Source organism: Dama dama, chromosome 9 (assembly GCF_033118175.1).
Source record: "Dama dama isolate Ldn47 chromosome 9, ASM3311817v1, whole genome shotgun sequence".
NCBI classification, from domain to species: domain Eukaryota; kingdom Metazoa; phylum Chordata; class Mammalia; order Artiodactyla; family Cervidae; genus Dama; species Dama dama.
In genome coordinates this window covers 63529915-63543198 of record NC_083689.1, presented here as the reverse complement: position 1 = coordinate 63543198, position 13284 = coordinate 63529915, and the positions used below count along the sequence as shown (strand labels likewise).

The following is a 13284-nucleotide window of genomic DNA, read 5'->3' as shown; positions in this document are numbered from 1 at the left end:
GTATCAACCAAAAATGTCTCCAAACACTGCCACAATATCCCCTGGGGCACTGTGCCCCTTTGAGAACCACTGATATAAACAAATAAGGAATTTCCATTGTAAGATGATAGCTGCCTCTGGAAAGCAGCTACATAGAGCATCCAGTTAAACCTCTAAAAAAGGGAGGAAAAACAGCCTATACTTATGGACTTCTCCTATCTGAAAGCTTTACATGTGATCTTTTTCAGGCAGTATGATCAGGCACTGAGGATATGATTTATTTTTTTTTTTTTTAAGAAGACCCAACTCAAAATTTTCCAGAGGGGGAGAATTGGTATGAAGTGACTGTGCCCAGTCAAATAGAAGCCCAGGAAAGAGTCACAATCAGAATTTAGTTCTCTGACCACCAGGACAGGCATCTTTACATAAGATTCCTTAATAATGCCTCTCTTTCCAAATGTAGGAGCCAGGATTGGATACTAGGGCTGTAACACTGCCCACAGTCTGTACTAGCAAGACTCTACAATAAAGGGAGACTGACAAGAAGAGATGTATAAGGACCAAGACAGTAGTGAAAAGACAGCAGAGTATAGGAGAGAGGGCAAATCAATGTTTCTAGGCCTTGGTTTCTGTATCTAACATAGAAACCATGAATTGGGCTCTGTTGCCTCTCTCAGGAATGCTATAAAGACATGGACAAAACCAAGACAGGGCACTTCACAAGCTGCTGTTCTAAACGCAATGCTATGTATAAACACACGGGGTTACCCTGTAGGCTTTTTAGGAGCAGGGAGTGAACCGGAGGTGCTGGTCCCCTCGGCTGGCGGTGGCACATCTAGTCCAGGACTGTCATTTTCAGTTGTCCCCAGAGAGACCTCAGGCTTGACCACTGGCGTCTTAATGACTGCTGTATCATGATTCCCAGGAGTTTCCTTGACCAAAACATGGGCATCTGAGATGATCACTTCCTCCCACTCATTCTCCTCACCCACTTCTCTTGGAGGAGCTACACTGAGGAGCTGGCTTACAGCTTCTGAGTTCTCCAGAGTCAGTTTGGAAGCATTTTCCTTAGTGGAATTTTGCTCAGTGGTGACAGGCTGCTGATTTCTTTTAACCACAGAGCCTTTGGAGGAGACACCAGAAGTCAATTCCACTTTGACTTTGGCTGGCTTTTCCTAGAAAAAATAAGAAAACCTTTTATGCATGTGGCATTTTACAACTGACAACACATTTACAAATATTCTCTCATTTGATCCTCATAACAATATTGTATAGGCAACAGATAAGAAGCTGAGGCTGAGAGAGGAAGAGGCTGACTTCAGGTCCCAAGTTTTATAAAACTGGCCTGAACCTAAGTCTTCTGATTCCAGTTTCCTTTCACCATAATATTCAAGGCTACAGTTAGGATAAACCTATTCTTCTAATAAATTTCTTAATGACATGTTTCTTTAGGTTTCAGCAAACAAACTGGCCTGAACCTAAGTCTTCTGATTCCAGTTTCCTTTCACCATAATATTCAAGGCTACAGTTAGGATAAACCTATTCTTCTAATAAATTTCTTAATGACATGTTTCTTTAGGTTTCAGCAAACAAATGCTAGCATTTTTTACCTTGACCTCTGACTGTCCAAGGCCTACTCCTTAAAAAAATTTCTTAACAGTGGCTATGTCCAGAATGTCTCTCAGAGGTTTTTTCTTCCACATGAATAGTGAAAGGCACTATAAACTAGAAGACAAAACACAAAAGCTGGGTTCTGTCTAGGCTCTGCTTCCTCGTAACTGTTCATGTCACCTGAGGCAAGCTTCATCTGATTCCTCATTTCCCATTATGGAAAAAGAGAGCTCTTGGGTCAACCGCAGGAAGACAGCCTTTTGGGAGACTTAATTGTTCATGGAGGAGGAGCAGGACCCCTCTTTGCATTTTTCAGGAAGCTCAGTACCTGTGGCCAATGCCATTAAATTTCAGTATTGTCTCCCAGTCAGTGACTACCAAGAACCCCTGACATTTCTAAAGTCCCTCTGGGCCACATGGTGCCTCTGGCTAAGAACCAACAGAGACGACCTTTAAGAAATCTCTAATAAAGCATTCTTAGGTTCTAACACACAAGGACAAACCATGAGGACAAGAAACATTCTTAGTAAAGTGTACCCAGCTTCGTGACTGCTCAAGAGGGAAGTCAGCAGAAAAACAGGAGACATGTTAAACCATGAGATATTTGAGCAAAATGTTGCCCACTAAGTAGGCTATAGACAAAAACTCTTTGCAGGAAGACTGAGTAATTTAAGCAAACAGAGCAAAAAACCTTGAGCTAGTGATCTCACATTACCTTCACTCAGCGTACCCTTTTTAGATGTCACTTTCTTTCAAGATGGAAGACAAATACTACCAGTTCCCCATGCAGAGACCTCAATTACTGCTATAGGAGTGAGGCCTTGAGCTAAAGAGCCTTATATACCATCTTTTGTTCCGTCCAACTCACTGGGAACTGTGCCACATGTTTCTTGGGCTAATTTTAGCCAGTATGAACTCCAGAACAATATAAGAAAAGGTGAGTCATTTCCTGAATGGCATGGACATATTTGAAACTTTCAGAAACTATTTATACTTGCTCCTTCAAAAATCAGAACTCAAGAAATCTTAAGATTCTGCAGCTTAACAGCACAGCAATGCCTGCAGTTTGGTTCAGTGGAAAAGGCAATAGCATAATTAACAATGTGAATCTAACAAGTCATTTCTCCTCAATCTATTTTTCCTCAGCTGGAAACTGGGAGTTGAACTAGATGATAACCAAAGTCACTTTTATCTCTAAAATTTTAAATGCATTTATGCTACAACGTTACCCTTTTTCTTCTCACACTTATTCTGTTTCAAGGAGACTTAGAAGTCACAGTACATGCTCTTTACATGGTAATTCTTTTTTAAAAATATTTACTTATTATTTATTTGGCGGCATCAGCTTTGTTTTGGTGAATGGGCTTAGTTGCCCCCAAGGCATGTGGGATCTTAATTCCCCAACCAGGGACTGAACCTGTGTCTCCTGCATTAGGAGGTGGATTCTAAAACACTGGACCACCAGGGAAATCCCTACATAGTAATTCTTGGAAAAACCTTGGAGAAAAAAATTCTGGCTTAGCAAGTAAAGACAGGAGACAAGCAGCTAAGAAAAAAACTGTATGCATGTCATGAATTCAATCTCAGAAAGATAATGGCTTAAAAATTATTTCAATAAAAGAGAGGGGAGAAGACAAAATGAAAAAGGAAAGAAAGCCAAAGTCGAAACAGAATCTGAAGCAGATTATGCACAGGATCGGTTAGACTATTTCACACAGGAAACAAGGTCATTTGACAGATCTGCTGTGCATCAGTGAAGAAGGGCCAAGGAGGAGTTCAATTACTACCCAATTCAATCTTCCTACCGCAGCTGTGGAAGTATATTTTGGGAGAATAATTAGGGTGGGAATAAATGAAATGGCTTCACAACAACACAAAAACTCCACAAAGCCCTGGGTATTTCCTGCCCCTTGAAGTGTTAATGTTCACAGCAATAACAGAGACAATTATACTACTGCCAACAATGGGAGCAGTGCACCCCTACAATGACTGAATACATAATTACACTAGAAATGAACCATCCACTTTGCAAGGGTAATTTCACCTGACCCCTCCAACAACCCTACTGACGTAGGTAATATTGTTAATTTCTATTTACAAGTGAAAGGAAGCCTAAATCAAGAACAGAAATGTACAATGACTTTCCCAAGGTTACAAAGTTAAATACCTGAGAAGTAGGGGTTTGAACTGAGGAAGCTGACTCCAGAATTATATTCTTAATTATTAACCTATTCTGTCTCCAAAACTGGTGCTATCCTGAACTTCAATACTTAGCCAGAGGGCAAAAGTCACTATCCTGATAATTTTCTGAGAAATGTTCTGTGGAAAATGCCCCAAAGGAACTTAGTAAGTATGACACTATGTAAGTTTTCTCTATAGAGAAAATAAGTTTGGACCATGAGTTGAAACACATGATGAACACAATCCTAGCCTAAACTATTTTCACAAATACAATGCCTTTTCTTTCCTTTTCGATCTACCCAAATTCTATTGCTCTTTCCAAACCATCTCCTCTATAAAACCGCTTCTATTTTAGTCCTTTTGTCCCTAGATAATTTATAGTCTTATATTAAAAATGTGACAAGTATGTATGCTTTATAGTCAGTACTAAGCATACAACAGGTAACCAAAAACATGTTCTGAACTGAACATCACAGGGGCACAGCTCTGAAGCTCATTTATTTACTGAGCACCATTTACTTGGCAAGTTAAACTATGGCAGAGCTTGAATATTGGGTTAAAGACCTCCACTTTTAATAGAAGCTATAGGAAACTAAGTACGCTTCCATGGTGGCTCAGATGATAAAGAATCTGCCTGCAATATGGGCAACCTGGGTTTGATCCCTGGGTTGGGAAGATTCCCTGGAGAAGGAAATGACAACCCACTCCAGTATTCCTGCCTGGAAAATCCCATGAACAGAGGAGCCTGTTGGGCTACAGTCCATGGGATTGCAAAGTCAGACACTACTGAGCAACTAACACTTTCCACATGAAACTAAAAGAACTTGGAGCTAAGGAATGAGATGTGCCCTGTGTTTATGAATAGCTAAGCAGTTAGAGTGGAGGGTGGATTGCTAAAAATGTGACCCTAACAGGAAATGAATAATTTAACATAGTATAGTCATTCATGGAAAACTATGAACCAATTAAAGATAACGTTTTTGAAGAATATTTAATGATACGGTATGGTGAAAGAAAAAAGACAATATACAGAATTTCTATATCCACAGATAAAGACTAGAAAAAATCTTAACAGACACTGAAATCTTAACAATGGCTTTTCTTTGGATGGAGGTTATGGATAACATTTTATTCTCTCTTCTTAAAAAGAAAGAAACTGACTTATTTGCAGCATCAGAAAAGTTAAATGAACATTAATTTAAGTCATCTGCTCCTAAGGGGAACGGCCAGTTTACTTTGTGGGGTTTCTGAAGCAGTGATGGCCAACGGGCTTTACCTTTGGGACCCACTTCCCTCCAAGGAAGTTACCACAGGCCGGGCACTTGGGCGGTTTGTGCCTGGTGACGTACGTGAAGGAGCAGCCCGGGCTGGTGCACGCCCCGTGGCCCCGTCGGGTGTATGTAGTAGTCTGTTTAAAAAAAAAAAAAAAAAAAAAAGGTCAGGATCAATAGTACAATCTAATCTCTCTTAGATCCTGATGATTAGTATAACCCCAACAATGGCAGGAGGATACCACCTTGCAAAAAATCAGCCAGTTCATGGTCTTAAAAGGTCAGAGCTGGAAAGACCCTAAAACACAACTAATTAGTTCACTTTTCAGAAATGGAGAAAGTGAACGCAAATGAAGAAAGACAACTGCCTAGGGTTACAGAGTTAGGTACCAGAAGAATAAAGATTATGATAGTTACAACTAACTAATTAGGTGAAGTACCACACAGTGCTAAACACTCTATCGATATCTCATTTAAAGTTCTCAGCAGTACTATGAGGTAGGTATTACTACTACTGAGGTTCAGAGTGGTTAAACGCTTTGTTTCAAATCATGAATCATGTTGGGACTCAAGGACAGAGCCAGGCCTAGAAGACAGATCTTTTTGATTCCTGGTCAAAACTCCTTCCATGCATCCTGCTGCACCCTATGGCTCTCCATACATCAAAGAACTTGCTTCATCTTCATTCTTATTAGTTAAAAATCAGAAAACCTAGAATCTAGGATTCAAAGATATAAAAACAGTCCAGTCACTAAAAAAAAAGAGAGGGAACTCCAGTTGAAACCAGGTCCTTTGACACTCAACAGAATTTGATTATTTGCATACATATATTCACTCACTGGCACACATAATCTCTGATGATTTCACTTTGAACAGAATGTATTACATTTCAGCTACAAATAGAAATTAGCCACGCTCCATTTCTTGATTAATGCAGGAAAGAAAACACTTCCCTGTCAGATCTGTTCGGTCACTTATAAACGGCTTACTCAGCTACTAATCCCTGTCTCCCTAGCCTGGCCAGAAAGCAAAAACCTCCCTTGGGAAACACCAAGCTGCCTCTAGGCTGCCTCTGGCCAGAACACCTGAGGAGAAAGGGACATGACAGTGGTGGCAAATCAGGGATGAGTGTGAAGTTGGGTGGCGCCAGGGAACAGGATGTGGGCTCCGGCTTCGCCACCGACACACTGAGTGAGCTGGGGTGTCCACCTTGCTCTCGGGCCCTGGGTTCCTCGTCTGTAAAACCACTTGCCCTTTCTGCTTAATGGGTATGTCTTAAGGAACAAAGAGTTTGTGAGACTATTCTTAACGGAAAATAAAACATTTCTCTTTTCTCTGACTGTGGCCCCACACAGAATATTCATTCTGAATACATTCCCAGAGAAAAGTTAGTTCCATAAATAAATCACCACCAACTTGGAAATACTCCTCAACAGCAGCTTACAGAAATGACTTTAGAAAATAATGCCAGTGTTCAAGGCTGATGTTGCCTTCTTAAGTAATTCTAGAAAAGCCTGATTAACATTTATTAGACCATGAAAGAACATTAATTTCCTGAAGAGGAAAGGCTCAGGAAAAATAATTTACTACAACTTTCTTACCTAGTATTGTTTATCTGTAGCGAGAATTTTAAGAGGAAAAGGCAGACTATGACAAGTTAAATATATGTACCTAAAAGAAACCATGTATCCTAAAAAAAACCAATACAGTAACAAAGACAAAGTTAATAAATAGGCCATAGACCAATAAACGAGATAAAATGGATTCGTTAAAAATATTCAATTTGGAGTTCCCTGGTGGTCCGGTGGTTAAGAATCCACCTGCCAATGCAGGGAACATGGGTTCAATCCCTGGTCCGGGAAGATTCCATATGCTTCAGGGCAACTAAGCACATGTGCCACAACTACTGAGCCCAGGAGCTGCAACAACTAAAGCCCGTACACTCTAGAGCCCTAGCTCTGCAAGAAGAGAAGCCGCTGGAAGGAGAAACCGGAGCACCACGCTACAGAGTAGCACCCACCCACCACAACTAGTGAGAGCCCACATGCAGCAATGAAGACCCAGGGCAGCCAAAAACAAATAAATAAATTTTAAAAAATATTCAAGCATTTCAAAAGAAAATATAACAAAACATAACCAAAATAATATAACAAGAAGTAAGAGGACATATTTAAACCAAATCATATTAATAATCACATTAAATATATAGTGCCTAAATACTAAATACCTAAATTACAAGGCAGAGAGAGTCAGATACGTCTACAGCCAAACTATATGTTGTCTACCAAAAAGGTACTTTAAATACAAAGCTATAAAAACGTAGAAGGATGGAAAAAGATATAGTTTGTTAATAACAATAATCAAAAGAAAGCTTGATATCAGAACTAAGTAGATTTCACAGGCAATAGTGTGAGAGATGTCATTTCTTAATAAAGGAGCAATAAACTTATCCAGAGAATTTAACAATCCTAAACGTTTATGTACTTAGTAACAGTCAAAGTACATGACACATAAACTAATAGAACTACAAAAAGAAATACATAAATCTACAATGACTGGTGGATGCTTTCTTAGTAGTTGAAACAGTCGACAGAAAATCAGTAAGGAACATTATAAATCAACTCAACCTAATCTGAAATGTACAGAACACTCCATCCAACAGCAGACTACACACTCTTTTCAAATGCACTTAGACCATTTTTCAAGAGAACCCATACTCTGAGCCATAAAATAAGCCACAATCAATTTAAAAGGATTCAAGTCTTATACAAACTACAAAGTTCTAATCACAATGGAATCAAATCAGAAATTGATACAGAAAGATATCAGGAAAATCTCAAATATCTGGAAAGTGATACACCTCTAAATAACTCATGGGTCAAATAAGTTAGAAAACATTTCAAACTGAATGAAAATGAAAACATACCCTACCAAAATTCATGGGATGCCACTAAAGTAGTGCTTGAAAGTGGAAGTCCGACTCTTTGCAACCCCATGGACTATACAGTCCATGGAATTCTCCACGTCAGAATACTGGAGTGGGTAGCCTTTTCCTTCTCCAGGGGATTTTCCCGACCCAGGGACTGAACCATTGCAGGCAGATTCTTTACCAGCTGAGCCACAAGAGAAGCACGAAGTAGTGCTTGGAAGCAAATTAAGCGCTAAGCAGCTATATTAGAAAAGAAGGTCTCAAACCAACAACTTCAGCTTCTACCTTAAGAAACTAGGTAAGACTCAAATTAAACCCAAAGCAAGCAGAATGATGATAATAAAGATCATTGCAAAAATGAGTTAAACAGGAAGCAGAAAAACAATAGAGAGGATCAATGAAGCCAAACGTTCCCTCTCTGAGAGCAATAAAATCAATAACCTCTAGCCAAGTTTATCAGGAAAAAAGAAAGAAGACTCAAATTACCAATGTCAGTAATGGAGAAAGAAAATCACTACATACTTTATAGACATTAAAAGGACACAGGTTCCTCAAAACTTTAAACACTGAATTATCACATAATTCAGCAATGCTACCCTCAGGGTATTACATCCAAAAGAACTGAAAACAGGGACTCAGACATTTTTATACCAAAGTTCATATCACCACTATTCACAATAGTCAAAAGGTAGAAATAAACCAAATATCCAACAATGTTTATGAATGGATAAACAAAATGTAGTATACACACACAATGGGATATATTTTAGCCATAAAAAGGAATGAAATTCTGATACATGCCATAAGATAGATGAACCTTGAAAACATGTTAAATGAAAGAGTCAGATTAAAAAGGTAGTATTTGCATGATTCCACTTATTTGAGGTACCCAGAATACACAAATTCCAATAAAGTAAAATAGCTATTACTAGGGCCTAGGGTAGAAAGCAGGGCCAGGGAATGGGGAGTAACTGTTTAATATACAGTTTCTGGTTGGAATGATGAAAAAGTTCCAAAAATGGATAGTGGTAATGACTGCATGACACTGTGAATATACTTAACATCAATAGCACTTGAATTGTACACTTAAAATTGACTAAAAGGGTAAATTTCATTATGTATATTTTACCAGGTTTTTAAAAAAAGAGTAAGGGAATGTTTTGAACAATTTTATGTCAATAAATTTGACAATTTAGATGAAATGGACAAATTCTGTGAAAGACAAACTTTCAAAGCTCACTCCAAAATAGATAATCTGAATAGTTCTATATATATTTTAAAAATTGGACTTGCCATTATAAACCTTCCCACAAAGAAATCTCCAGGCCCAGATGAGTTCATTGGTAATTCTAACCATTTAAGGAAGAAATAACGCCAATACTATACAAAACTCTTCCAAAAAACAGAAGAGCGGAAAATATTTCATGGCTCATTCTATGAGGTAGCATAACTTTGATACTAAAACAAGAAAAACACTGTATAAGAAAATTAAGAGACCAGTAATATCCCTCATGGCTATAGATACAGAAATTCTCAACAAAATGTTATCAAATCCAACCCAATAATACATTAGAAGGATAATATATCATTGCTAAGTGACGGTACCCTAGGAATACAGAGTTAACACTTGGAAAATACTAATAATCCTACTAACAAACCAAAACAAAACAAAACAAAACAAAAAACCCAATCATCTCTAAAGACACACAAAAATCCAATATCCAATCCTGTTAAAAACTTCCAGCAAGAATAACTTCCTAAACATGATAAGGGTATCTATGAAAAACCTACAAAAAGCTAATGATGAAAGACTAAATACTTTCGCCCTAAGAAGACAGACAGACAAAGATGCTGGCTCACACCACTTCTACTCAACAGTTTACTGGAGGCCCTACACAAAACCCTGAGACAAAGTCTCAGCCCACATGCTGCCGTGTGTGACGGAAAGAACACTGAGAATCCAAAGGCCTGGGTCCTTGCTCTGCCTTGTTTCACAGTTCAGTGACCCTGAATCACAAGTCCTTTCTCTTCTTTGGACCTTTTCCCTAACCTGCACAGTAACAGGACTCAATTATATCAGTGATCTCTCAAGTTTTCTACATCTACACTTCAGAAAATATGATAAAAGCCGTGGAACCTATCCCAGGAAATTACTTTCTCAAAGAGAAAAATTTGTATGTAACTTGAGGAGCTCAAGGATCCTGTGGAACTCTATTCACAGACCCGCCCCCGCTCCCTCACCCCCAGTTAAGAATATCTGAACCAGAAAATCTCTGAGATCTCTGCCAGTCCCCGTGTCCTAAGTTTGTTAACAATTTTAGAAAACCACCTGAAAGAGAATTCTTACGGAGCCATAATCTCCATCAACTCCCCACATACTAACCAGTTTGATGGAGGTGGGGTTCTCCACAACCGAGTAGGCAGGAAGAGGCACCATGATGAACTGTGTGGCTGGCGCAGAGGAGCTACTCTCACCGGAATCCTGCGGGGACAGGAGAGAAGACAGTTTTATTGAGATGGAGTGAAGAACAGCCAGAAGCACTCATAACGCTGAAGACAATCAAGTCCAATAACCAGAGATAACATGCTTACCCAGTGGATGCATCAAGAAAATGTATGAATCTACAATTATCTCAAAATAAAAGTTTAATTAAGGACAAAAAAAACCACTATCACAGGGAATGTGCTATCCTTATTTTACAAATGAGAAAACTGAGGTTAAGATACTTAAGACTCCTAAGATCGCATAAACAGTCAAAGAAACCAATTCTTGTGACCCTGTCAAACGTTCTTAAGTGAAGTCACTCAGTCGTGTCTGACTCTTTGCGACCCCATAGGCTGTAGCCTACCAGGCTCCTCAGTCCATGGGATTTTCCAGGCAAGAACACTGGAGTGGGTTGCCATTTCCTGCTCCAGGGGATCTTCCCCACCCAGGGATCGAACCTGGGTCTCCTGCATTGTAGGCAGACGCTTTACCATCTGAGCTACCAGGGAAGCCCTTAGCAACCTATTAATCTACCTTAACAAGGCCAATGGCATGCTTCCTTACTGTATATAGCACTGCGGCAACAAAGAATAAAATTTATGCCTGGCAAGGAATCCTTTGGAGGGCTATCTGCTGTCATCCATCCAGGCTGCAGGGGCCACTGCACGCTGGTCCTCTTAGATTGAGTAGGACAACTACCTCTCTGAGGATGCCATCAGCCTGGTGGCAGCTCCCCAACTCTTCACTTCCAGGGTCCACGCTGTGGGATGACTGAAATCACTGCTCTTTCCCCTCAACTGGGCATGACTGGAAAACCACTGGGAAGAGACCTCCCCCTTCTTTCTCAGCTATTAGTCCAATCAACCTGGCTGTGAAAAGAACTTCCTTCTTCTACTTACTCTGTGCACAAGAAGACAATTTACAATCCCTCCTGAACAGTTCTCAAGATGCTATTGTGTTTGCTGAAACAATCTAAGGGAACATAAAATCCTAACCAATGCTAACAGCCTAACAGATCCTGGCTTTGACTCATGGACAGACCAAATATCATTCCCATCCCTCCTGCTAATGTACCTTATCTCGTGTGAAGAAAACACTGGCTATACTGAGCAAGAGGAGATGTGAGAGTGCCTAAGAAACTGAAAAGGACTTTGGACCAAGCCTAGGGGCAAAAAGGTTCAAGAGGACTGCAGTCCAACTCAGAAGTGCCACACCAATTCCTAATTACCACTACTACAGAATCAAACTGCATGGGACTAGCTGCCTTTTTAACTCTCAGGTAAAGCAAAATCACAGCACCTGTCACTTACCCTCATGACTGTTACTACAGACATACTCTCCCCCACCTGGGGGTGGGGCACAGCCAGGCTTCCAGTGGTGAGGTCTGATGAGCCGTTCACTAAGGTCTCTTCAATAACCAGGCTTGTCTGATAAGGTTGATGGCTCTCCCCTACCTCCAGGGAAGCCTCATTTAGGAGCACATCCTGGCCGAGGATCTCTGAGGTGGCGATCTCCTGTACAGCACCAGGCTGGGCAAGGGCCCCCACATCCTCAGCTAAGGCCTCCACAGCCAGGCATTGTTCTGCCATGCCTGCATGGCCGGGCACTGTCTCCAGGGCAGTGTTGGACACAAGAGATGATCCTTTGGGGGATATCTGGTTCTGGGCCACACACAGCTCTAGCTGAGGGCAGTTCCGCTCCTCCTGCAGGCTGCTCTTGGGGATGATGATGTAATCTGAGCGAGGGAGAATCTTGCGGAAACCTGGGATGTCCGGAACCACAGCAGTCAATCCAGAGAGCTTAGAGTTCTGACGATGAAGAAGCCAGGTCAGGGAGACAAGCAGAGATAAACAGAGTAAGACCACATGGATATACACATATAAGCTTTTTTTTCCCCACAGAAGAACCGGAAAGATTCCATTCTCTTGACCTATGACTTAGATAGGGTCAACCTCTGCCAACAGCAATGTCATCTTCATTTGAATCACACTTTAGCCAATGTAACTTACTCACTCAGTCACAAAGGAGACAGAAAGTGGATTAGATTCTATAAGGAGCACTGATCTTGGCATCATGCAACTGTGAGCTGAAATCCCAGATCTGGTGGAGTCTTGAACAAATTCTTTCCCCTTTTTAGGCTTTGCTGCCCTATCTGTAAAACAAGGGAACTGAATCTGGCTATTTATGAGTTCTTTTCCAGCTCTGACACTTTAGGATTTTAAAGTAGCTTTAGATGCCAGGATGTATAATGCTCAATGAAACATTTAAAGCATAAGATACAAACCAATAGGCCACTCTGGATCTCAGGGAAGCAAGGAAGAATTCTGACATCAGAGCTTCTCCCAGACTTGCAAAGAAGGCTTCATAATAGAATGTGTATAGGGAAGTGGTTATATGATAAGGACATGAATACTGGGGGAGGTGGGAGAATATATACATTAACACTGACCTAGGAAGGTTTAGAAAATACTTCTTAAAAGCAATACTATTAAGTTAGGTACTATTATCATGCCCATTTCTCAAATGAGGGAACTGAAGGAGGGTAAACTTTCCCAAAACACACAATTAGTAAGTAGTAAGACTGAGACTCCAGGCCAGGTCTTCTAAGGAGCTAGAAGACCAGGTACTAGAACACTAGAAGCCACAGCTCTGCATGGCTACCTGGAACCAAGAAAAGGGTGCTTGTGTTGTATTTTTTCAGTTTAAACTGAAAGTTACCCAACAAGGAAAATAGAAAAGTTAAAAGTGAACAGATAAGTGAGAACGGAAATTAAATGGACCAAAAACTAATTTTAGAAGCATCACTTAAAAAGAACTAAATCAATTAC

At 40.2% G+C, this 13284-nt stretch overlaps 1 protein-coding gene and 1 non-coding gene across 3 annotated transcripts in view; both read right to left on the bottom strand.

The window, feature by feature from the left end:
* The window catches only part of HMGXB3 (HMG-box containing 3), a 61267-nt gene that overhangs the window by 40799 nt on the left and 7184 nt on the right, over positions 1-13284 (bottom strand). For both annotated transcript variants that reach the window (XM_061151719.1, XM_061151718.1), the window contains exons 4-7: positions 11767-12264; positions 10355-10453; positions 5048-5179; positions 748-1154 (exon numbers count right to left, since the gene is read on the bottom strand). In XM_061151719.1, coding sequence (XP_061007702.1) covers positions 748-1154; positions 5048-5179; positions 10355-10453; positions 11767-12264 — 1136 coding nt within the window. The remainder of the gene's footprint in view (positions 1-747; positions 1155-5047; positions 5180-10354; positions 10454-11766; positions 12265-13284) is intronic.
* TRNAC-ACA (transfer RNA cysteine (anticodon ACA)) lies at positions 10894-10965 on the bottom strand. The gene has a single exon. It is a non-coding gene; the product is annotated as a tRNA-Cys (tRNA).